The sequence below is a fragment of the Alternaria hordeiaustralica genome (assembly GCF_023758085.1).
Source record: "Alternaria hordeiaustralica strain BMP 2776 chromosome Unknown scaffold_3, whole genome shotgun sequence".
Lineage (NCBI taxonomy): Eukaryota > Fungi > Ascomycota > Dothideomycetes > Pleosporales > Pleosporaceae > Alternaria > Alternaria hordeiaustralica.
Genome location: NW_026056775.1, coordinates 1,453,711 through 1,479,201, shown reverse-complemented (window position 1 = coordinate 1,479,201; position 25,491 = coordinate 1,453,711). Strand labels below are relative to the sequence as shown.

At 52.9% G+C, this 25,491-nt stretch overlaps 6 protein-coding genes across 6 annotated transcripts; 2 read left to right on the top strand and 4 right to left on the bottom strand.

Moving 5' to 3' along the window:
- Positions 1-133: 133 nt before the first annotated feature.
- On the bottom strand, positions 134-819 carry FES1_1 (hsp70 nucleotide exchange factor fes1; the record flags this gene model as incomplete). Its single annotated transcript, XM_049385258.1, has 2 exons — positions 134-367; positions 421-819. The coding sequence occupies 2 exons, from the start codon at positions 817-819 to the stop codon at positions 134-136; spliced, it is 633 nt and encodes a 210-aa protein (XP_049247281.1).
- A 1,022-nt stretch (positions 820-1,841) lies between these two features.
- On the top strand, positions 1,842-3,391 carry J4E84_002636 (actin; the record flags this gene model as incomplete). Its single annotated transcript, XM_049385257.1, has 6 exons — positions 1,842-1,848; positions 1,947-1,977; positions 2,125-2,180; positions 2,258-2,288; positions 2,342-3,113; positions 3,161-3,391. The coding sequence occupies 6 exons, from the start codon at positions 1,842-1,844 to the stop codon at positions 3,389-3,391; spliced, it is 1,128 nt and encodes a 375-aa protein (XP_049247280.1).
- Positions 3,392-4,148: 757 nt separating this feature from the next.
- Positions 4,149-5,772, top strand: J4E84_002635 (uncharacterized protein; the record flags this gene model as incomplete). Its single annotated transcript, XM_049385256.1, has 4 exons — positions 4,149-4,487; positions 4,546-4,801; positions 4,855-5,445; positions 5,495-5,772. 4 exons carry the CDS (start codon positions 4,149-4,151, stop codon positions 5,770-5,772), a joined length of 1,464 nt encoding a protein of 487 aa, XP_049247279.1.
- Positions 5,773-10,868: 5,096 nt separating this feature from the next.
- On the bottom strand, positions 10,869-14,207 carry J4E84_002634 (uncharacterized protein; the record flags this gene model as incomplete). Its single annotated transcript, XM_049385255.1, has 3 exons — positions 10,869-13,477; positions 13,527-13,670; positions 13,949-14,207. The coding sequence occupies 3 exons, from the start codon at positions 14,205-14,207 to the stop codon at positions 10,869-10,871; spliced, it is 3,012 nt and encodes a 1,003-aa protein (XP_049247278.1).
- Positions 14,208-18,715: 4,508 nt separating this feature from the next.
- J4E84_002633 (uncharacterized protein) lies at positions 18,716-21,920 on the bottom strand (the record flags this gene model as incomplete). The annotated part of the gene is made up of 3 exons (XM_049385254.1): positions 18,716-18,771; positions 18,921-19,180; positions 19,579-21,920. 3 exons carry the CDS (start codon positions 21,918-21,920, stop codon positions 18,716-18,718), a joined length of 2,658 nt encoding a protein of 885 aa, XP_049247277.1.
- A 1,693-nt stretch (positions 21,921-23,613) lies between these two features.
- On the bottom strand, positions 23,614-25,178 carry J4E84_002632 (uncharacterized protein; the record flags this gene model as incomplete). The annotated part of the gene is made up of 3 exons (XM_049385253.1): positions 23,614-23,840; positions 23,891-24,166; positions 24,227-25,178. 3 exons carry the CDS (start codon positions 25,176-25,178, stop codon positions 23,614-23,616), a joined length of 1,455 nt encoding a protein of 484 aa, XP_049247276.1.
- Positions 25,179-25,491: the final 313 nt, after the last annotated feature.

Sequence of the window (25,491 nt, the reverse complement as noted above, 5' to 3'; positions counted from 1 at the left end):
ACGTTACTCCATCGAATCTTGGGTATGTTATCCATCCGTCCTCCAAGGTCAACTTTTGTCCCTCTATGCGCCGTCCCATGCTGACCAGTCAAGTACCGTAACGCCGACCCAATGCAATTCAGTACCGATTCCTTTATACGCTCTCACGGAGCTTATTGATCAAAACATCGACCGACTCCATGTCGTTGGCATCCAGTTTCTGTTCCGGCTTGAACTCGGCGGGCACATGCTCTACAGCGGCATCGAGCGCAGCCTGGAAGTTGCGGACGGAGGACGACAGGGCGAAGACTGCCTTCTTGCGGACCTTCTTCTCGGTGTCTGAGGTGGCCATGCGAACGAGGGTGGGAATAGCGCCGACTACGAGGAGCTGGGGATCGTTAGTATGTTTTGTGAGTGTGCGCGAGATCTGTGATTGCTTACCCGTTCCTGTGTCCGGATGTTGTTCTGGACAGCAGTGCCGCAGCACCATGCAGCGTAATATCGGAGTTCAGACTCCTTGTTCTCCAACTGTTCGACAAGAGGCACCCATAGTCCCAGACTCTCGATGTTGTTTGCGTTGTCGAGGTTCTCGATGAGTTGCTCAAAGTTGTCGAAGGCGGTCGTCCGGTGCTCCAGCTCGGCCTCTTCGTTTTGAATGACCTGCATGCTTTCCTGCATCAATTGCGCATCCGAAGGTCCTGACATTCCCGTCATGAGTTGTTGCAGCGCCGTGGCGTCGATTTGAGGCGGCGGTTGGTTGGCGGCAGCGGCATCATTGCGCGAGGCCTCGGAGTTTTGAATACCCCATTTGAGGAGATTGTTTAGTCCTGGGTCGTTCATGGTGTTGGATAGGCGTTGGATGTGTGGTGTGTTGTGTGGAGGTTGTGTGTGATCGCGGGGTGCGTAGCCATTGAATAATTTTGGCGGGCCTTATGACGCCGACGCTCGCGAGGGGACCAGCAGCTTCGCGGACCTTCCATGGGAGATGGTGCCCAACACAGCTGTCAACACCATCAACCACATGGCGGAAAACCGACAAACACGATAAACATGGCGCAGTGCAAAAGCTAGTCGATGTCGGCTCTCAATGACATAATCACGACATGTTGACATCGAGGATGGCATTGTTGCTGCGAATGCTCGTTTGGCTAGGTGCACTGCTGCTGCCCCTCCGCACACGTGACCATCGTATTCGGAATGGGCGGGGATGGCGAGTTGGCGGTGAGCGAAGCCGCGGATGGCTGGGGGACTGACTTGTGCTCGACGCTGACTTGTGCATTCACAGCGCACCGGCGAGAACACGTAGGTGCTAGTGGAGTGTCGATGATTGCTATACGCCAAGGATCAAACACCGCTGCCTGGCGGTCTGGTAGAGTTGACGTGCGCCGACAGCAGCTTCCTCGATGCTGTGGCGGGGAGCTTGCGTACTCCCCCAGTACGTACCACCAGGATAGATAGAGTCCATTCTAGGCTGCACACTTTGGGCAGCACGTATAAGATGCCCAATGCTGTTATCGTCGTGAAGCCAGATCGCCAACGCTGAAATTATACACAATCCCCTTTAGGAGCCGCCCGTTCGTGCAAAGCCTCCTTCGCGCCTGCGCTCCTGCCACCCCGCTAAATCTGGGCAAGGCCGACCCGCTTATTTAGCACACCCAGTTCTTGCCTCTGCGCACAAGAACCTCAACCTCAACACCGCCGCCGAACTTGTAAGCTCCCCGAACACCTCCGTACCCTTTTTACTTTTTCACCGCTAGCTGCATCTCTGAGCCTTCCCACTGACGCTCAATTGCTCCAGCGCTCTTACATCGACACCCATCTACAACTCCACGTCTACTCTAATCTCACCCTAATCAATCAACATGGAGGGTAAGCAGCTCCACCCCGACCGCCCCGTGTCCTGACCATCGCCGTCCACCATGCCCTCTATCTCAATGAGCTCTGCTAACCTCGATTGCCCACTGCAGAGGAAGTCGCAGCCCTCGTCATCGACAATGGGTGAGTTGGCACCCCCCGAAGCCCAACACCGCCATCCCTGCCGTGGAGGGGCTGTCCGCGCCTGAGCCTTATCTGAGCCGCGACGACGTCCTCCACGACAGCGCGCCATGTTCGGAGATGAAATGAGCTTGAGCTGACAATCCCCAGTTCGGGTATGTGCAAGGCCGGTTTCGCCGGTGACGATGCGCCCCGAGCAGTCTTCCGTAAGTACCTCCATTTCCGCCTCCCAGCTGCGGCGGGATCGAACGCCATCTCGAGAGCACTTCTGACAGCTTTGCAGCTTCCATCGTTGGCCGACCGCGTCACCATGGGTACGATGAACCCCCCGTAGTCCCCACGCTCTCCGCCGTCTAACAACAAACAGTATCATGATTGGTATGGGCCAGAAGGACTCCTACGTCGGTGATGAGGCACAGTCGAAGCGTGGTATCCTGACCCTGCGATACCCCATTGAGCACGGTGTCGTTACCAACTGGGACGACATGGAGAAGATCTGGCATCACACTTTCTACAACGAGCTGCGTGTTGCCCCCGAGGAGCACCCCGTCCTGCTCACCGAGGCTCCCATCAACCCCAAGTCCAACCGTGAGAAGATGACACAGATCGTCTTCGAGACCTTCAACGCTCCCGCCTTCTACGTCTCCATCCAGGCCGTCCTGTCCCTGTACGCCTCCGGACGTACCACCGGTATCGTGCTCGACTCCGGTGACGGTGTCACTCACGTTGTCCCCATTTACGAGGGTTTCGCTCTTCCCCACGCCATCTCCCGTGTCGACATGGCTGGTCGTGATCTGACTGACTACCTCATGAAGATCTTGGCTGAGCGCGGTTACACCTTCTCCACCACTGCCGAGCGAGAAATCGTCCGTGACATCAAGGAGAAGCTCTGCTACGTCGCTCTCGACTTCGAGCAGGAGATCCAGACTGCCAGCCAGTCCTCCAGCTTGGAGAAGTCCTACGAGCTTCCCGACGGTCAAGTCATCACCATCGGCAACGAGCGTTTCCGTGCTCCTGAGGCTCTCTTCCAGCCTTCCGTCTTGGGTCTTGAGAGCGGTGGTATCCACGTCACCACTTTCAACTCCATCATGAAGTGCGATGTCGACGTCAGGAAAGACCTGTACGGCAACATTGTCATGGTACGTTTAACGCTATAATCTCGCAAAACACAGCTAACAGCAGCCAGTCTGGTGGAACCACCATGTACCCCGGTATCTCCGACCGTATGCAGAAGGAAATCACCGCCCTCGCCCCATCCTCGATGAAGGTCAAGATCATCGCTCCCCCGGAGCGCAAGTACTCCGTCTGGATCGGTGGTTCCATTCTCGCCTCGCTCTCCACCTTCCAGCAGATGTGGATCTCAAAGCAGGAGTACGACGAGAGCGGTCCCTCCATCGTCCACCGCAAGTGCTTCTAAGGTGCTGGAAGTCATGTGTCTACGCGATCCATCGACTGACGGTTTTCTTCCTAGCGTGTTCTTGCGTACGGTTCTCGAGATCATGACAAGCCTAGTAGCGGGGGCATCCTTGTATTGGTGCCTTGTTATCCCGGGGTTTTACACATGTCGATTGTCCACAAAATAGCACAGCGGGCCAATGGTTGGGTGTTTGAGTTATGGAGGAGCTTGAGCTCACATGGGGGTGTAGGATCTTAAGATTGTAGCTTAGAGCCTATGGACACTTTCATATCCCTTACGATCTTTGGCTGTCTCTGCGTGATCAGTGATGATGTGACAACGCAATCTGCAGCTGCAAGCTTGTGTGTATCTCAAAACCTCGACCTGGCACGTATTCACGTGAACGTACGACAGTCAAACACGCGCGACGCGTCGCAAACGTGCCTGGCCTTTCGATCAAAGTAACGACGTGTAGAAATCGAACGAGTGGTTGGACATCCCTGCTAGCGCGGAAGTGTGTCCTCCGCGGGAAGGCACGAAGCGACGCGTTCCTCTGCAAAATGCTTACTTGCACCCTTCCATCTCACGCATGAATCAGCATGACATGACTCAAATCCTCATATAGACCCTCCCTACCTTACCCAGCTGTTGCGTTGTTCATTTTACTATTTATCGTTGTTGCCGCGACGCTGGTCATACTGGGGCGATTGCCTCCGAACTCAAACCGGCACGCGACTTCCGCATCTAAAGTCGCCCGAGCGGCCTCTATCCAGGCAGGATGTCTACATCATCTAGCAAACCCGCTGATGAGAACACACCTCTCCTAACCCAAGTAGACCCAACACCGATAACAGAGGATCAATCGATCGACCCTTCATCTCAGCAAGATGACATCGAAGAAGAAGATCAGGATAGGCCACTGCCCAAAGCTCAGATCTTTCTCCTGTGTTTTACGGTATGCGTGGCTCCGATATCCTTCTTCTCCATCTTCCCTTATATCAATTTCATGATTGAGAGGGTGGGGAATGTGGATAAGGAGGATGTTGGGTTTTACTCCGGCTTGATTGAGAGTCTGTTTAGTGCGACGCAGATGTGTGTGATGATCTTTTGGGGAAGGGTAAGTACCACTTGTTTTGCTGTAAAGGAGGAAAGACACTGGCTGACATGGCATCTAGGCTTCTGATCGATATGGGAGGAAGCCTACTCTCATCATATCTTTGTTGGGCTTGACTGTCGCCACGACTCTCTTTGGAATGAGCCAGACTCTCTGGCAAATGGCATTGTTCAGATGCCTGGGTGGAGCCTTTGCTGGAACGGTCCTCACTGTCCGGGCAATGATTTCTGAGAACAGTACTAAGCATACTCAAGCGCGAGCTTTTAGTTTCTTTGCTTTCGCCAGCAATATGGGTATCTTCATCGGTCCGCTGATAGGTATGTGTTCTGCAACGCCATGAGCCAACAATGAGCTAAGTACGAATCTATAGGTGGTGCACTCGAACGCCCCGCCGATAAGTTCGCATCAACCTTTGGCAAACTGCAGTTCTGGCATGACTATCCCTACGCGCTTCCTAATTTTGTCGTATCGGCTCTCGCTATCTCTGCAGCAATCACAACGATGCTTTTCGTTAAAGAAACACTGCATATCCATGGCGACAAGAAGAAGGCCGCAAAATCCACCATGTCCACCTGGGAGCTGATCAACCGTCCCGGCGTCATGCGAGTACTCGTCGTATACAACTACGTGATGCTCATGGCGTTCACATTCACAGCCGTCTTTCCAGTCGCCCAATACACACCCATCAAATTGGGTGGCCTCGGCTTCACCGCAGAGCTCATCGCTGCATGCACAGCGTTGAATGGAGTATCTCAGGCAGCCTGGCTACTCATTGTATTCCCTGCGCTACACAAGCGCGTGGGTACTGGCTATGTGCTCTATCTATGTGCATCAGTCTGGCCACTTCTATTCATCGTCGGTCCGGTATACAATTTTCTACTCCGGCATGGGCATACTACCATCTTCTGGGCTACTGGGCCACCTCTTCTAGTCCTTGCAAGCGGAGTGTCGATGGCCTTTAGTAAGTCTCCAGAGACACCTGTATCTTGCCTCGCTAACGTATACGACAGCCAGCGTCCAGCTCGCGCTCAACGATATATCACCCTCACACGAAACACTCGGTACACTCAATGCGGTTGCGCTGGCGGCGCAGAGTGGTATTCGATCCGTAGCACCGGCTCTTGCGACTAGTATATATGCTATTGGCGTCAAGTACCATATTCTGGGTGGTCAACTTTTCTGGCTTTGTCAGCTCGTTCTGTCATTCGGCTTGTTTGGGCTGCTGAAGCTGCTGCCTGCGAAGGCTAGGGGGGACGTGAAACCGAAGCTGTTCAACGGCAGTGTTTGATGTATGATTCTGTATAAATGGAAACACTACTCGTGGGTATGTGATCATGCCAAATGATATCGAAATAAAGCAGGAGGCTCGTATATACATGGGTCTACTGTAAATTGAGGGGATGTTGTGGTAGTGTCGCTTGCGTGTATGGAAGCACATTACCCACAATGAAGCATCGCAGAAAGACTTGAGAAACGAACAACATCGAAGGCTTACGAAAAGGCATTTACAAAGCTTACTCTAGACAAAAGACACAAGAACTTCGCAAGCGCCGTAAGATTCGCACATCCAGCTCAAGTCAACATCTTACTCTGGGCTAACTACACTAAGATTTGCACCTGCCTTATCTGGAGCCTGCGAAGACCTTCAACCTCCAATAGGCAAAGATAGTTGACTGAAGATCTTCACGGAGATAGCAATCGACTTCATAGGGTATAAATTTGCGCATACACTCTGACTGTGTAATCTAGATCACAGCCGATGGTTTGGGGGCTCAACTTAGCTTACGGGGGCGCAGCTGCCAAGCCTGCGTAGGCTGACACTACCTAGGTGTAGCTCATCCCCAACTCCAGCATTTCGCTTCTTACTCTACACATCCTCAATCAAATTTTGCCTCGACGATGAGACTCATCAACGTCAAAACGCAAAAGCTTGAAACGCTGAAGCTCGAGGACTTTACAAGCGGTGAACGCCAATACGCCATCCTGTCTCACACATGGGGTACCGAGGAGATCACCATCAGTGAGATGCAGTCTCAGCCTGAGAACAACAAGGCTGACTGGAGAAACAAGGCTGGATGGAGAAAAATTATTCGATCATGCGAACAAGCACAGAAAGACGAATGTGACTATGTTTGGTGCGATACCTGCTGCATCGACAAAAACAGCAGCGCTGAGTTGTCGGAATCCATCAACTCCATGTTTCGCTGGTACCAGGAAGCCAAAGTATGCTATGCGTACCTTGAAGATGTTGAAGAAGTCGACGAACTTCCAAGGGCCCGGTGGTTCACGCGAGGCTGGACTCTTCAAGAACTCATCGCGCCCAAAAGCCTCGTGTTCTACGTAGATCACGAGTACAACACCGCATGGCGAGAGATTGGTACCCGAAAGAAGTTGGCAAGCAAAATTCAAGGAATAACTGGAATCGATGAGTCTTTCCTACGTGGTGCAGGTTCCAGGAGAGAACTTCGTGAAGCGAGCTTCGCCAAACGAGTGGCTTGGGCAGCAGATCGAAAAACGGAGAGAAGTGAGGATATCGCATACTGTCTCATGGGTCTCCTCGATGTCAACATGCCACTGCTTTACGGTGAAGGAGGTATCAAAGCTTTCAGAAGATTACAAGAAGAATACCTCAAAGTCAATCCGGATCAGTCGTTTCTCGCGTGGCTTCTTCCTTCAGAAGACGAAGAGCCAAGGGCCACCTCAGACGGCAACCTTCTCGCCGGTCATCCCGACGACTTTCGAAAGTGCAAACAGATATCACTGGCCAGTGACGACGCTGCTCCCTTCACTCTGAACAACAAAGGGTTGCAAATTCGCCTACCGTTATTCCAAAACGGGAATGTCAATGCCGTACGAAATACCGAGTATTTCGCCATTCTCGCATGTTGTTCAGACGCGCAACCTGACTATCGTATTCGCATACCTCTATGTGCTGTGGAGAGGTCTGCCGAAACATTCACTCTCTTTCCGGGCCGTGAGCACGTTCCTGTCTTGCCTGACGAGTTCGACGATGCACATATGACGAATTGCGTTATACTCAGGGCCGCCCCGCCTTTACACCCCCGGTTACTGTCGGTCAATTACCTAAACGAATCATTGATCTCGTGGAAACCAAAGATCGTCTATCTCAATCCATCGACTTGGACCTGGAATTGTCTGAGCAAGCCTAGAGATCTAGATCCAAGCATCCTGCGCCCCGAACTAAGCTCACGATTTCCGCCGATCCGAGTGCCCGGCCAACGAGAAAGGGCCAGCTATGGGGTCCTTCTTCAGCCTCCGTCTTCATACTTGGACAGCATAAGCAACGGCTGTGAGGATATACCGTGTTCGAAAGTTCTGATTCGCGTGAACGTTGGATTCAAAGAGCGATATGAAGCAGATGTACTTATCCAATTATTCCACGTTGCCAAAAATGAGATCTCGACAGACTTGGAAGATACCTCCAGCATACCGCCCACAGCGATAACGTCAAACTCACGCTCTCGGATGGTCTCCATACCCACCCAACTATCAGAAACGATACATGCATCGGCCGCGTGGAAGCGTAGTTCGAACCAAGACGAACTGTCTTTGAAGATCGATTTGGCAGCGGCCGATAAACATCATGCGAATGAACTGAACGCGCTTTCGACCACTCAGTACAATTCACTTCTTAGTGAAGATCCATTGGTGCGCAGCCTCTATTTTGTAATAGCAATATCGACCTTGCTTATGTTGGGACGCGCGGATTTAGATCCTTACGAAACGATTGGAGCGGGCATTGCCTTCGCATCAGTCTACTTTAAACGCTGGGAAACACGGTTTGCCGCATACGTACGACCAGAATTTAGGGCTGTATTTGTTTTCGCACCCTGTGTCCTGGGTATTATGTTACTCAGTCACTCAAGTTTTGTCGAGTACAATGAAAACCCCGCTGGGCGATCTCGGGGAGCCTATCTTTGGCAGGCTTCGTGTTGCACGGCAATACTTGTGCTGATATCGTTCGCGGGGCACTTAGGTTATGAATCACCAAACAAGGAAGAGCCATCAGCGGAGGAATTAGACCCCAGGACTGGACTCAAAAGTCTGTTGTTCGACGACATAATATGATATCCGACAGGAGGAACTTCGAAATGGTACCGTACTGTGCAGCTGAATAGTTGAAATTTACGTAAATCTTCATAGAAGAGTAGTCTTCTTGGATATGAGATGTAGAAGTTTTGCTTCATCTAGAACGGAGCAGCTTATTGCACATCTTCATCTTGATGTAGGCTGCAGATCCGTTCAGTGTCTTCCCGGTATGAGGTGAGAACGTCTGCGTTGAGAATATTATATAGAGGTACGGGACTGCGAGTTGTTGCCCTGCTCTACATCAACACTCCACCGTGATGAGGTGAGAACGCGTAACTTTCCATCACTCATCCCTAGGGCTACCTTCCAGCACCCAAGCCACCAAGACTGTCGCAAATTCCCGAGCCACAATGATGGACAACACCACTGCAACCCTCCACGTCATCCCCAAGAAGCAAAGTAGCACCTCTAACGGCCCGTCTCGGCGTCATCGACCCGCGCCGACAGCACCACCACAACCCGAGCCATGACGTCCTCCAGCCCACGGAAGCTGAAACACGTGCAGTCACGATAAGGCTACACAAGCAAGCAAGCATTGCTTTGCACCAAGTCCCAGCCCCCCAGCCATCGCTTATCTGCGCTTCCCCGTCGCAGCTCGTGCAGCCAGAACATCGGCGTGATGACATCGAAGGCGGGATGATCACACAACACCCAACCACCCCCCAGCCAGAAACACGCAATTCTCTGCCCAGCCAGCCAGCGTGTCCAAAAGCCGCCCGCGGACACACACCCCGTGCGATCGACATTGCGTCCTGCGACGCAAAAAGTTGCGGCTAAACAGCTGTCGTGCACGGCTTGCGATACGTATCGTGAGGAAAACGTCGACTCCGCAAAGCGGCGATCAAACGTCATGCATCGTGATAAGTGAGCATGAGTCGGGGCTGTCGCACAATCACGCAGTTCCCGATTCAAGTTTCCTTTTTGCACATCCTCCGTGTTCGCGTCGGGAGAACGCTGCGCGGGAGTGGTTTTTATTGAAACGTGTATCAATACAAACAGCATCCATGTCAGGAGCAAAGTAAGGCTGCTAAGATGTGGGCGACGAAACACTCCGCGTCTTGGCCCGGGCAGAAAATGCGTGACAAGCAATTGGCAAGCATTTTTCCCCATTGTCAGAGCGCCTCAGGATCGGGAGAATTGATCAAGGCGCGACGCGTTGTGCTGCCGATGCGAAGAAGATGCGACAAGCGTCACAATGGCATCAGCCATCGTCGTCGTGAACGATCCGATGCGACGCGCTGCGATGGCATGGGGGGCTTGTCCACGGGTATGTCACTTTGCCCAGACAGGCGCACGCGAAAAGGTTTAGTTCCAACCGTCACGGAGGCTCGGCACGCTATTAAGGCCACCCAATATAACCAATACACCACTGGATCGCGACGAAAACGTTGGCCGGAGATGCGCATCACCATCTAGCCCAACCTCTTTTTGAAGTAGTTTCTTCGGGGGTACTATTAGTTCGTAGGCTTTACGTGGCATGCTTGGAATATTGCGATGCGATACGGAAAAGGAGTACAGTAGCTGTGTTCTCGATCTCGCCGTCTCTCGAGAATGCTATTGGGTGGGTGAGCAAGATAGCTATTGTCGTTCTAATCAATCAATTGCTTCACCGTGCATGCGTGTCACGTTCGCCTAAGCATTACATGCCTTGCGCGAGCTGCTGCACAAAGTATGTCATGTTCGCGATAGCTTGCATGGGCTTGCCCAGCCGTTGGTTGGTGCATTAGTAGAGGGAGGCGATGGCGTGCAGCTGTCGCTTTACCCCGCTTGGGAACTGGCAGAGAGGGTGAGCTACCACGAGCTATCTACCCCGCGTGCTGTTATGGTTTGCTCCGCGCAGAAGTCGTAAGTGGCTTGACTTGGGTATGCATGCTGTGTGACCACCAGCTGTCGTTCTTATCGGTGTTGTGTCGACGGAACGTAAGGCGGGTGACTAGCGGCAATTGGAAAGCCGTGAATCTTTCCGATGTACTAGCGACGCGTAGGACTTCGCGTGAAGTTAATTGCACGGATGTAATTGGGGAACTCCAAGAAGCTCAAGATCGAATTCAGGAACACAACATAGAGCAAAAGAATTTGGATCACGTTAAGCACAAGGTCACAGCAATGATTGCAATTGGGGTATTAATTTGAGACAATGAAATTATGCTTCTTGGTATACATGAGAAGACTAGCAAGACAGTGATGAAAAATTAACCTTGCTTCAGGTGGGTTCATCAATCCCGTACAAATATCCAAATACACATCGCGTCATGGTTGAGTAGCGACACTAATTTACTCGTCATCCTCCTCTTCAACAGCACGGGGAGCAAGGACGTAGCGGGTTGTGCCGTGCTTGTCCTTGCCGTGCTCGAGAGACAACTTGCTGAGGGCAGCAATCATGTTCTCAATGGCAGGGTTCTTGCGGCTGCGGTCCTTGCGGCCGAGGGTGTCGAGCCATGCAATGCGGTTAAGCATGTAGTAGACAATGGCGATGATGATGGTGACACCAATGGAGTAGGCCCAGACGACAACGACGGTGACAATGTCGACCCATCCGTCGTCACGGAACCTGCTGTTGATGGTGGGAGGGTTGGTCTGGTAAGGAGCACCGGACATCCAGCCGAAGAGGGTGAAGATGGTCGCGAGAGCGTCGACACCGAGAATAGCGATAATCAGCTGGAATGAGGGGAAGGTCTTGCCACCACGGGTAACGAAGATCAACCAGTTCTCAGTAAGAGCAACCTCAAGGAAGAGAATGGGCTGGATAGCACCGAAGTTCTGGATGATACCTCCGCTGGGGATGAAGAGAGTACCACGGACGATCCAGGTACCGAGAGCGAGGAGGAGACCGAGAATGACGGAGATGAACCAGATCTTGGGCAGTTGCCATTCGACGGGACGTTGCTCAGAGTGGGCATTGTCGTAGGCGACAGCGACGGTGGCCAAATCAGCGAAGAGGGCAAGGAAGACGATGAGCTCAGCGCGGATGGTCTCGTTGAGGATGATCATGGAGGTGACAAGGTAGACTTCCAAGTGCAGGCAGAGAGCGATACGGTACTGGATGTAGGCCTTCATACGCTGGAAAATCTGGCGAGAAGTCTTGATAGCCAAAACAATGGTGGAGAGACCGGGGGCAAGGAAGACGATATCAGCGGCAGCCTGGGCAGCCTCGGTGGAACCCTCGACGGCAATACCACAGTCAGACTTCTTGAGCGAAGGAGCGTCGTTGACACCGTCACCAGTCATGGCAGTCAAGTGACCACGCTGTTGGAGCATCTCGACGACCTGGTACTTGTGCTCAGGGAAGACTTCAGCGAAACCGTCGGCGCGCTCAACGAGGTCGTGCTGGGTAGTACCAGTGAGACCACCGCCGATGAGCTTGGAAGAGTTGTAAACCTTGGTACCGAGAGCAAGCATCTTGCAGGTCTCCTTAGCGATGGCAATAGCGTCACCAGTCAACATCTTGACGGGAACACCGAGCTGCTGGGCCTCAATGATGGTCTGGGCGGTATCCTCACGAGGGGGGTCGAACATGGACAGGAGACCAAGAAGGATCCAGTCACCGTCGTTCTTCTGGTAAGCGACACCGAGAGATCGGAAACCACGGCGAGCGAACTCTGCGGCCTTCTCCTTGTAGAGGGTAGCGGTGACCTCGTCGCAGTTGGCAAGGTTGACAATGGCCTTGGGGGCACCCTTGGCGCAGACGTACTTGTCGCCGCCCATGTGGCAGACAGCAGTGATACGCTTGGAGACGGGGTCGAAGGGAGTGAACTTCTCAGTCTTCCAGCCCATGTTGAGGATCTCGCGGGCCTTGGGGTAGCGGCGGATGGTAAGAATGGTAACCTTGTCAATGGGGTCGAGCGACTTCAGGTTGTGGGAAGAGGCGAGAGCAGCGACAGCCATCATCCAGTTGACGTCCTGGCCCTCAGCGACGTAAGGCTCACGGAGAGAGAGCTGGTTAGCGGTGAGAGTACCGGTCTTGTCAGAGCAGAGAACATCGACACCGGCAAGCGACTCGATGGCAGTGAGCTTCTGGACAATAGCCTTCTGCTCAGCGAGGTAGGCAGCACCGACAGCGAGGGTGGTGGTGGTGACGACGGGAAGACCGACGGGGACACCGACGATGAACATGATGAGGGCGTAGTGGAGAAGGGTGACGGACTTGTCGGTTCCCTCACGGGCCTTAGCAATGGGAATGTGACGGAAGAAACCACCAATCCAGGCGAGCAGGATGAAGAACATGACGAGAACGAGAAGCGCCGTTCCGATGGAGTTCATGATAGCCTTGAAGTGACCCTGGTCCTGAGCGCCCTGAACGAGGGTAGCAGTGCGACCGACGAAAGAGTGCTTGGCAGTGGTGATGACGATACCGTAGGCCTTGCCGCGCTTGCAACCAGTGGTGTAGTAGGCGACCTCTCCCATGTACTTGTCGACAGCGAGAGACTCTCCGGTGATGGACGATTGATCGCAAGCAACGAGAGGGTGGCCCTGGGTGATAGGGTTCTCCTCGTCGAACTTCTCCTCATCGACTTCGTCATCCTTCTCGTCCTCGGGGTCAGCGTCGTGGAACTTGTCCTCAGCCTTGAGCTTCATGTACAAGTCGAAGTCCTCAGGGTGGTCGTAGCCGCAGATAAGACGGGCGTCACCGGGGACGGACTGGCCCTCCTCAATAACGACGATGTCACCGGGAACAAGCTCGCGAGCGAGAATGGTCTGTTGCTGGTTGTCACGAACGACGGTGGCCTTCATGGCGATGTCACCCTTGAGCGAAGCGACGACATCGGCAGCCTGCTTCTCCTGGTACCAACCGACGATGGCGTTGAGCAACAGGATACCGCAGATGACACCGAAATCGACCCAATCCTGAAGACCAGCGGCGAGAAGAGCAGCGAGCTCCATGACTATGATGCGTTAGTTTTGCGCTAGGCCAAATTGTGCAGGGATGCTTACCGTATAGAATGGGACCAGTGAAGTAACCGATGAATTGCTTGAGAAGGTTGGTCTTCTCAGAGGAGATTTCGTTGAAGCCATAACGCTTGCGACGCTGCTCGACATCGGCGGATGTCAGACCAGTGCGGAGCTCAGTGTTGAGGTCTGCGATGCGATGTTAGCAAATTTGTTTCCTCATCGTGTTGCTCATCTCGCATGCTGCAGAAGCGGGTAGTTTGGTGGAGCCGGTCTGCATGATTGGCTCCACCGAAGAGGCCGCTATCGCGTCGCTAGCAGGGAGCAGCTTGAGCGCGGACCAGGCCCGCGCCAGCCACCAGATGTCGGCCCTCGAGCTCAACAAAGGATGAATTGGCGAGGCAGGTGACGCGCCGCGGCGCATTGCTGCAAACGGATGCTGTGAGGTAGAGAGTGGTAAAACTTACAGTCGTCAGGGACAGCGCCGGCGTCCTGGATGGGAGTGGCGGCGGTGGGAGAACCCGACTTCCAGAACTGCCACCAGGCCTTCTTCTTCTGGGTCTGCTCGGCATGCGGGTTGGTTCGGGTGTCGCGGTAGAAGAGGATGTACTTCTGGAGCGCCGTGTACTCGTCCATGCCCTCGAACTCGGTCATGGAGACGATGGACTTTTGCCGCTCAGCGGCGCTGGAGGCGCGGGGGCGCTCAACATCGTCGTTGGGCGCCATCTTGTCGAATTAAGGAATGCTGTTGCTCGTATGTATTATTATATCCGGTAACTCTAGGCACAGAGAAGGCTTTCCGAGGCGACTTGACGGTGAGGTTGAGTGTCAGGTCGAATGTGCTGTGCAAATGGGTAACTGCAAGCAGGGCCTTCTCTGTGAAGAAAGTGCAGAGGGTGCGGGAGAGGCTCTGGTTAAGTAGCGCGGCAGAAACTCACCCACGTATCAACCCAGGGAAAAACTCAGCAAGGACCGACCTTTGGCCGCTATGAGGGATTTATGATTGTCATAAAGCTAACCGCGGATGGAGCTTAGCTCGAGCCGAGAGTCCCGGGGGTGAATTTGTTGTGAGCGGCCCGTGCGCCAGCCGCTACATCATCGGCGCGCGACATGGCGCAGAGATTGGCCGTCGCAGCGCCCGGCCGAGCGTGATGCGCTGATGACGGAGTGCTTACTACGATGCTGCACGGCTGCGACTGCGGTTGCTGTGTGCGCAGACTCTGGTACCTCGACGGGCACCAGCCGACAGCAATTGGGATGTCAGCAGCCGGCGTCGCGATTCGCAGCGCGGTTCATTGCTTCTCCACCAGCGGCAGCAGAGATTAAGCTGGAGATAGCGCGACAGTCCGCGACAAGCGTGCAGCGCTGCAGGGATCAGCTCCCATGACGTTTGGCAAGAGCGACCGGCAAACAGCTCCTCCACGCACCTTGCTCACTCCGGACGCACCAAGCTTCAGCACTCACACGCAGGAAAGCTTGAGTGCTTGGCGCGATCTCAGCCAGAGTACGAGGCATTTTCCCCCCGTACGAGAGAGCCGCGTATCCAGAGTGCCTCCCCACGCTGCCTGCGCGACTTTCCGACTTTCGCATTTGCACAATTTTCTTCTAGCGGCCTTCCAGACCCACGAACCAAGATATGCCACTTATCCCAACTCCCTCAACTGCAGCCGCCGCGCCATAATATCCGACTCCCCCCATGCAGCGCGCGCGACCAGCATGCCCAGATGAAGCAATTGTTTTCTGCCCCCCGCGTAATCGACCGCCGCCGCTTCTGCACAAAGGACCGCACTCCATGATTAAGCACGTGCCAAGCAGCTAAGGGGCGTCTCGGGGCCTACCTCGAATCAGCCTTAGCTGTCCACCACCCGACCATATCGGCCGAATCAGAGGCCCCCAGCCGCCCAGCGTCGCCTGGCCAACGGCTCCAATTACACCCCATGTTATGGTCATACAATACATGCTATCTGCGACTCCACACGTCCCATGGCGCCGTTGCGATGCTACGCACACACGACGTTGCGCAGGGTCCTGTCTGTTGAATTTGGATCGCGACCGAGATGACTTGGCTGTCGTGAGGCTGCAGGCATGGATGCGCCAACGCGCCCCAGTTCTTTCCAGACCGAGGAAGGCCTTCCCAACGAGGAAGCCGCGTCGGCGCGCCACGTGACGTCCTGCCTGTGGCTCGCTCTCGCCTCCCTTGGCTGCGCGACTGCCGATGCTTCGCCGGTACACCAGTGAGCCTCACCGCATTGCCTCAGCCTCCAGAACGAGTGCGGGAATAATCATCGCACCCACAAATATCACCCTCCGTCGCCGCTGCCGACACCAACCTCTCCATGTCTGCCCCGAGCCCTGAATCGCCAACCCCCACCGCCAATACCGCTGTCGGTCCGCGACCGTCACGCGCATTGCAACGCCATGTGCGTGTCATGTCGCCTGAAGACTTACCGGTCGAGATATGGCACATTATCATCATGTATATAGACGATCACTGTTTCGCCTGGTTCGTGCTGCGCCAGATATCTCCCTTTCTGGCTCATGTCGCGCAAGATGTCTTCGCGCGCATCGTCTCGCGTACCTGCAGTCTTCGCTTCGCTGGACAGACGCTATGGAACTTGCTGTAAGCCGCGTTTCACCCTGCGCTGCTCGGGAAACTTTCACTCACCATGCCAGTCCTCCTGATCTTCGCTGTGATACACAATCCCCATATCACACCTTCCGCGTGCAGTTGCCGTCGTTTCGCTTCCAGCCCTCGTCTTTTGTCCCCGCTAGCTCCAAGGCCAGACTTGTTCTGAAACTATCTTCACCGGCAACTGTGAACGACACGCCATCCTTGCGCCGGCCATATGCAGGGACGGTAGACCTGACGAGCCGCCTCACTCAGGTTTTCTTCCATCCCGGCGCTGTCGCAGACGCCGAACGCAACCGTTTGCTCAAGCAAGCCCACTTTGTGCTTTTTGATGACCAATTAAAGAGCGTCCGCCTGCCTTCACCAGCCATCGATGTTACCGCCCAGGAACTATCGCTTGACTGGCGCCAGCTCTGCGAGACCTTGATGCGCGACCAGTTCAAGTGTCGCTTTGGCTCCGGTGCGTCGGTCCCCTGGTGGAGAGAGTTTCCGTGACCGGTCCTGTATCACATACCAAGAGCCTACTTCACCATCGTCACGAGGCCATAACATGTTCTCCCGTCTGGGCAAGCGCACAAGTAATCTATGCTCGTTGCACCCCCAGATGGGTTTGATGGCCCGCCAAGTAGCAGATCAATTTTGCGTCAGCAACGGATCTGTGTAGATCGCCCTTGGCACTGGGAACACACACCCCCCGACGATCCAATGTGTCCGCCGTGCGCCTCTCCTCCTTCTCCGCCTGGGCATATTCCTTCATGCCTTCATGCCCGGGTCATTATCGTTCACCATCCGCACCTTACTTTAGACAAAGTATGCCCAGCTTCTCCAAGTGTTGCACTTGGGTGCGGCATTTCTGACATTGCCTTGGCTTCCCTCGCGGGACTATCCGAGCCGCGGACGTCCAAATTGGTCTTCCACGATATGATGCAGCTCAACCTCAACATCGTTCTTGATGAACACACACAACCGTTCATTTCGGCTACCATCTTTTACAATTCATTGTAGTGGCCACCTCGACATCGTCTTGGTGTCAGCGCGAGCCATCACCAGCAGAACTCCGTGACTAGTAGTGCAGTTACCCCAGAGTATACCCAGTCCACCTCCGTGGGGAAGCCAAGCGTTCAGTAGTACATGTGTTCCTTCTCCCCTCCCAACAGTGTGTCAGCAGATTACATGTCTTTGTCCTCCGCTGCCAAGTAGCTCTGTGCGGACACACCAGCCTCGGCGGAGACCGTGTACCACACAGCATACATCTCCTGTCTGTGCAACCTCTTGGCCACTTTGTCTTGTTACTTTTCTTAATTGGACTACATCATGTGTTACTTTGCGCTACTCTACTTCATATCCCTTTATATTCTTGCGTGCGTTAGATTTCATTCGCGCCAAGTCTATAATCCTTCACTGTAGGATGATGTGTTGTCACTGACGAACTTGGCTTAACATCAGACTATTGAGTACTTGCTGACTTCAGTAAAGGATTGCATGGAAATATGGGGGTTTCGACTTGGCTCTGCCATGAATGTGGCTTCTGGGACAAGACCATGTGTCAATCACAAGCATTGTACCGTCTTATCCGCTATGGCTGCCAAGCATACCCGCTGCACCTAATCCACCTCTTACAGATCGGATGCTGAATGACAGAAATCTTCATACTGCAATGTAATGATGTAATGTGTCTCTTAGAGTTATCGGTGATATTCAGATACGCTGTATTGTGTTGTGCTATGCTATGCCATACCTTGTAGCGACCAGCGCACAACATAGTTCGTATTTTCTCTGATACCCGTGGAAAAGGGCACCAGGTAGATGTTGAATCTGAATTTTCTGATGTGAATATGCCGTGTCATCCGCGTTGTGGGGGGCATGTTGTTGGGGCAGGTGGTGCTGTTCGTCGCCTCGCTAGAACCACAATTTATTTTGCATCAGCAAACAGAACATTAATTCACCACACCACCAAATTTGTCCAACACGCAGTCAAAAGATCGGAAATGGTTGAACAAGCCGTGAAAATTGGATTGCCGACTTTTCCAAGAAGCCCGACATCGCTGGGCAGGGTTAAAATAGATAGGGCTGAATTTTACGTTTATGTCAGCAGCTACCGGGTGCATCCTTATTCAACGCAGAAAAGGTTCACAACGGCGTGGCAATACCGCAACGTCAAAACGAAGTCCGCCCGAAAGACGAACGTTATTATTATGGTTCAATGACATGCTGTCACTCCAAGCAAAATATACGTTGCACCAATTTACCGCATCGCCACCTCTACTACACGACACCCGTCCTCATCGCCGCCATCGCACTCTTCATAGCCGTAACAACATGATTCGCAACAGGCGCATGAGCGTTCTGTCGGAAGAGAAAAATATACCTCACCATCACACTCGCCTCATCAGTAATAACATGAACACCGGTGGTAACGCTGTTACCCTGCCCAACGACCTCGCACCCAAGGATAACACGCATATTGGCCAGCGCACTGTTCTTCCACGTCGAGTAGACAGGCGCATAACTAAACGACGTCGCAGGGTCTTCTGCCATATAAATACCTCTTCCATACACAGCGCCCGTGCGTTGGAGAGTCGTACCCGAGCAAACGATAAGGCCTTTAGCAAGGATTGCTGGGAGGCGGTCGAGTGATGTACCGTGAAATAGTACTGTAGTCTGCGTAGAAGGCCTCGGAAATTTTGCCATATATGCCGTTTCCAGTGCCGGACTCGCATTCGCCAGGACAAAATGATGCGTCCCCATAGGCAGATTCTTGATCCTACATAGACCGTTCGCTGTAGCTATATAGCCTCTATAGTGCGTACATGCCCATGAGATGAGCTTCTCAGCGTCGGCGTGGTATCTGGATAGGACAGTGGAGATGTGGACTGCGTCGCGGATGACGGACAGTTTGGGGAGACTATCGAGTATGGTTTTGACGGTGCTGATAGGGTGGATGGGACAGTTGGGGAGGAGCTCGGCTTTGTTGGCCATGGCGGCGCTATAGACGGAGCTGAGCAGCATGTCTACGGCGAAGATATCGGTGCGGATTTCGGGGATGCGGACGTCGAGGGGGAGGGCGTACCTGTATTGGAGGTGGTTAGTGATTGTAATATTGACGCTTTCTGTTCGGTGATGGCTTACCATAGCAGTTGACATGCGACAGTCCAACATGGTGTAGATCTCCGCAGTTGCGTGTTCTTCCCTTTGTGGCGGCAGCCGCAGGAGATGCATCTTTGCCCCATTTCTCCGATCATGGTCTGGACGAGGCCGTACAGCCCTCTTAACGATACGTTCCCCGCGCGAAGGTACCGATGGATATGCCTGTTCATTTGCCATACGAAGACAGTTTGCTTCGAGAAACACACATTACCGTGTGGTGCATTGGAAGTTGCAACACAGATCCACGGGAAATGTTGATCAGTCTCTATACCCTTGTCACTGTCGTAGTGCACACAGAACGCGGGTGGCTTGCTCCCATACCGATCGATAGTTAGCCGTAAGAGAAGGTTGTTCGCTGTGCTCGGTACGCCCATTGCGCTTCGTTGTAGTTCAGTGTAGGAAGCGAGTGTGAAGCTCATCTCAATCTCGTCATCGTCGATTAGTTCAACTAGATCGATGATGCCGGGAGGCAGTTCTTGTATCTCATCTTCCAGCATATTACTATCGGGTATATTGTACTCCTCGATCAGCAAGGCTGTCTGCAAGGGGTCTTTCGCCTTCAGTGTTCGCTTTAGCCCTTCGAGGCGTTCGGCTTCTTGCATGATCTCTGCTTCGATACCATTCCAGAATTCTGTTGCTTTGGAGAGCTCGCTCTTAGGGATATTCTGCTTGTATACTTTCAAGTCGAGTAGCTGAGCGAGGCGTTCGATAATCGTTTTCGTCTCTAGTGCTACGTCGTCGTCTTGGATCCAACCAGCAACCATGACCTCAGCCACAGCTAGTGGGATGTCGTATCTTCGCTTGGCAATTGTTTGAAGGGGTTTCTTCTTCTTTGGCGTCAATGAGTCTGGTTGCGTCATGATCTTGTACTGTTTGGACGCGCCGTCGTAGTAGACAACATCTCTCGAGACGATCCGAGAAAGACCAGCTTGCTCGTGAGTAGGAAGACCAGGTATGTCCAGAAATCCACATCTCGCATCCCAGATCTCGTTGCAAGCTTCTATAGCCTCATATGGCGCGTCCAGTAGTTCAGATAGATACTCAATGACCTCGCGCATGTCTGATACTCGACCGTATACCCATATGACAATGTTTTGCATAATTCTCTCGGCTGAATTCCCTTCCGCCTTTTGGAGATGTGAAAGCATGGCCAGGTTCTTTTTCCTTTGTGGTTCGGTACCATAAGATAACATTTGACGTACTGCGAATGAACTGTCGGATACTTCTTCGAGCTTCGTTAAGGTGGGCCCGAACTTTGATACTTGCGATACCCAAGTCAAAATCTGGGGCTGAAGTAGAGACGGTAACTCGTGTTTGTTGGTGTTATTGGCAATGATGTCGGCGAAGATCGTCTCCAGTGATTGCATAAAGGAGAGCCATGTCGCAGGATCCATGGTTTGGATCAAGTGGTCGATGATGGCAGTGCCCCATCGCGCTTCTTGCTTCTCACTTTGGTTCAGCCATCTTAGTAAGACCCCTCTCCAACATGCTTTGCAACCTTCCCGTGCTGCCAGGGTGTTCGTCAAAGCAATGATGGCTTGCCGTGAGTCCGTCTCCTGTACACGAACGATACGCACTATGTCTCGGACAAAAGAAGAAGATCGCCCCAAGCTAAGATCTACTGCGAGCTCATAGATACATTCGCACTTGTGTCCAGAAGGATTGTCGATATCTCTTGAAACCAGTATAGCTAGCATGCGCCGGTCGACATCATCCACACCTTGTCCGGTATTCTCCCAGACTTCAAGGATATCACGCAATATTTGCTCGGTATTGTCGCAAGATACTTCGGCAGTAAGCAGGTGGTCGACACAGTGCTTCTCGATGATTTCTTCAAGTGCGTGCCGTGATTTCTGATCTTTCGCATTGGATGCGAACAAGAGGGACTCGGTCGAGGTATCAGGATCGACCCAGACGAACGTGTGCCTTGTCTGCAATTCGTTTTGATGTAGATTTTGGGCGGCGACGTATATCTCCTTGATCGATGCCATTCGTTTAGCGCTGGGCCATGCGCCGACATTCGCTCGGACAGCAGGCTTCAGTCGCGGGAATATATGTTCGGATGCTTTCACGGCCATGCAAAATGTGTGTAGCTCAAGTAGAAGGCGTAACCAAGCCGAAGTCTTCATCTGATTCTTTACGACAGATTGGCACTCGCGAAAGCACTCTCCAATCCCCTCGAATAGCCAATCTTGGAGGAAAAGCTCGCGAAAAACCGTCGCTTTTGGTGCGTCGAGGAGATGGAGGAGTTGTTTAAGAGCGTGGACATGGAGTCCGCCGATTTGCTCCTTCTCGGACCATAGTTCGCGAATGAAGGCATGATTATCTTTCTCCGGTGTGCATGCAATCTCTAACGAAGCGTCGAAAAGATCCAAGCTGCTCTTCGTAATTGTTCCGCCGATGGTCAATGCTCGAAACAGATTGAAGAGGCTTTCGCCCTGGGGCAGTGAAGTGGAGACAGCATCCAACCTTACCACGAGTCTTTCTAGGATGGTCGCTAAACATGCTCTTGTGTGCTCAGGGACCTCGATGATCAGGCCGCGGTAGTGTACCCAGTTCCTTTGTTCGCCATAGCCCGCTATCAAACCCTGACGTAAGGTATGCTTAGTACCTGTGATCATATCAGGTCCTTCCAGAGCCGCGACGTCGAGGATAGTCGACATATGAATGGTGTCTATCCTAGAGAAACGCGTGATACGATCAACATCCGGTCTCCAAGAGGCCCACATTCTCCAGGCCGGGAAGTGGTGGCGATCGAAGACAGTTTCTATATTGGTACAAGGTGAATTCGAAGACGACGATACATCCAGTTCCGTCATCCAGTCTACTGCTTTCTTAGCTGCTACCCAACTGCATGTCAACCGGAAGCCATTAAGCAGCTCCGCATAATCTTTTATAGCTCGTCGTAAGAGCACCGCGAAGTTATGAAGATCGACGTCCGTATTCTGGGTTTTGTGATTCTCTAAGGCTCGCTTTACGCCCTTCAAATAGCAGCCGGCTGCACTGGCGCCGGTGGTCGCATAGGGTAAGAGTGTACGTGCCCATTCTGCTTGCAGACGTGTTACTAAGGCAGGGTTCCCTTCATGCGCAGCGATCACGCTCTGTAGCCAAGTGTCGAGGCCCCAATAGCTTCCACACATAACGTTCGTTTCAGCTCGTAGTAATTGGCTCAGGCTCTCCACGGACATAGCATGCGCTACGGAAGCTATGGCGACGTCTCTTGCCGGATGTGTCTGAACCAACATCGAAAGCCTCCTATCCGCCTCTTCTTGGCTGATCTTGCCTTTCTTCTTGAGATAGGTATCGGTGTGATTGCGGATGAAGCCCCATGGGAATCGATGGTGCGAGGGGTGTAGTACCCCAGCAGTGGCCTCCACCTCCGCATGCCATTCTTGACTGTGATCGGTCTTCTTGAAGATTGCCGTGCTCTTCAACGGTATGGCTTTTTTGGCCCATGACATATGGGAGCGTTTGCCGGTATCCTGTTCGACTGCAGTAGGAGGCATGACGGCGGTGGCCATGCTTGTCCTACGTTTATGAGGAATGGCCCTGCGCCAGGGGTGAGATGATAAAATGGATATAGATGGAACGGCTAGTTCGAGTCGAGTTACGAACGGTCGGTGTCAAGAGAATCGTGGGTATCGGTTACCGGCAATGAAGCACGAGAACTTTCGAGCAAATTGCAGGGGTTGAGTTTGGTACAATGGGGATTTGTACCAGAATCGCGCTTTCCTTGGAAGCGCACGAGGATAGTGGGACCCAGAGTACCTAGGTAGCATAGGGTTGGTAGTGTTCAAAGAGGTGCGGCCAATAGACCGTCGGCTGATGAGGGAAGAGGAACATCAAATCTTGGAGGCGCATAGTGGATGTTACGGCAAAGATACATGGCTAGTCTGCTATAGCTCACATGTGATGGGTGGCCTTTTTCTGCGGAGACTGACACTTTGGGGCTGCGCACAAGGCTGAACAGGGTGGCTTATACGGAAAGCACATTCACCGGCCCCCGAAGCGGCTAGTGCGACTGCGACTGTGTAGGCTAACCATGGTACGAGACAGCGGTAAGCGAAGCGAGGAAAATGGCAATCTAATGTACGGAATAATCAACGAAAGCTATCTGGCAAAGTTGATCGAGCAATCGGCGTATGAAAATGCCTTGTAGGATTGTGTGATCTAAGGATTCGTGACTGCAGCGTCCGGAATCAGCCTGATTCAGCCGCAAATGTGCCTGAGGGTGGCAGACATTGTTGCAACCACTGACGACATTTCATGGATCTTGTTACCTCTAGAACGCAATGGACTGCTAATGCGAAACGCATGGAGAGTCCCGATTTGAGACCATGAAGCTGCTACAAGATATCACATGATCGAACAATTACCTTCGTCGGTGTCGGCAGCTACACCACGGTTCTTCCGCAGATGCGCAGCGGCTTGCCGAATGAAGTCGCCTGTCTTGTGAAAACACACAAGGTTTCCTTTCGCATCCTTCACTGCTTCGCCGATAGACCAGTCATAAGACTGTCCGGTGTGAGAGTCTGTGGCAGGACACTTGAGACCTTCGATTGCCTTTTGCTCAAGATCTGGTACTGCTCATATATTAGCCTGTTGGTCGTCGTTGTGCCGAAGGAAGACCTACGCGTTGCGACGTATAGAAGAAACTCGTCTACTGCTCTGCGGCTAGGAAGTGTATCGCTACTCTGATCTGCTAGCAAGATCGCTGAGAGCTTCTCCATTTGTATGATTGTTTCCGTCCGCACGCCCTTGGACATCTCGTGCTGCTCAACTCGCAGAGCTGCGAGAGACTTGCCTATTGGATGGAGGAGAATCCCCTTGACATCTTTCGGAGTAAACATTTCTCTGCTAAGAGGATTGCGGAGTACACCGCCATTTGCCTGGATAGCCTGAACAAGTTCTAAGGTTGGCACAAAGTTAGTATGGGTCTCATCGTAGTCCGTACATGGAAGTCACATACCATCCATCGACCACGCATAGTTGTCCTCGGTCACATAGAAGTCCTCTCTGGCGATGTCCTTGATCTCATCTCCGAGCATGGTTTCGTCATTGACGTAGTTCCTTTCCAGATGCTCATGTTCGACGTGCATAAAACCAAGCTCGCAATGAAATTTGAGCGCATCCGGGAGCGTTGAATCGATGGCGCTCCGGCGTTTGACTAGAGTATCACGAATGGTATCGACACTTGCGCCCGAGGGTGTGCCATATGGCGCGCGCACCCATTGAATCATGGCTTCCAGATCTGCGATGACTAGGTTCGTAGCCTCTTTTGGTTTATCTTTGATGTTTCGCGCCACAGAACGAGCACTTGCTGGTGGGCGCATTCCACTGTAGACGGCCCCGTTACTCCCATCCGCCATGAGGTGGACCTTAGCGAGGTTCTTCGATTGGGGCAACCCGGCCTTCTTCTGGAGGGTCTGTAGACGCAGCAGATTCGCAAACACATGTGTTGCCTTGGCACGTATGTCACGATACCCAGTAACCAGGTTTCGTTGTTCATCGTTTAGGTCATCTACTGAATCGCCTAAGATGAAGTCCGACCGCTTGGATCCACGTTTCGATATTGGTTTCGTCGTGAATGGATAGTTCTTCAAGGGTTCGCCTCCGGATTGGGCGGAAGATGCCTGTATCCGATTGACTGCTTTCTTCGCGGGCGCTGGAGGCTCTGGTACTTTTTCGAGAATCTTTAAGAACCTAACAACGTCTAGGTCCGTGGGAGCTAAAGCTTGGAGCTTCTTGGCCTCATCTAATGCACCTTCCAGCCATTCATTACCGACTGCGATGTAATGTTCGATAAGTAGCTTCCTGGCTTCTATACCTGGGGGACTACGTGATATGCTTTCGTAGAGCTCTCCGATATAGATCATATCAGGGCCGGCTCCATGTGCGGCAACGCCTGATGTCGCGGCCATGACTGCTGGAGCACCGGTTGAATGAGGATACCGTGAATCCGAACGTCAATGATGGGCTGGATGTGAGTGCTGTAGGTGCCAGGGTGAGCCCGATCGCGCCTGCTTGTACCAGGTCGAAGCAATATGTCGGGTGGAATATGTGTGATGACCTGTGCTCTGCTGGTCAGTGGGTTTGGTTAGTTGCATGGAGAGATCAAAAGCTGGAAGCCACAAGGCTGAGCCATAGCGGAATACGGCTCCCACTGCATATGGTGACCGGTGATTGTCAAAGGCAGCGCTCGAGGTTGGCTGGCACTGCAGGTCCCAGTGGCTT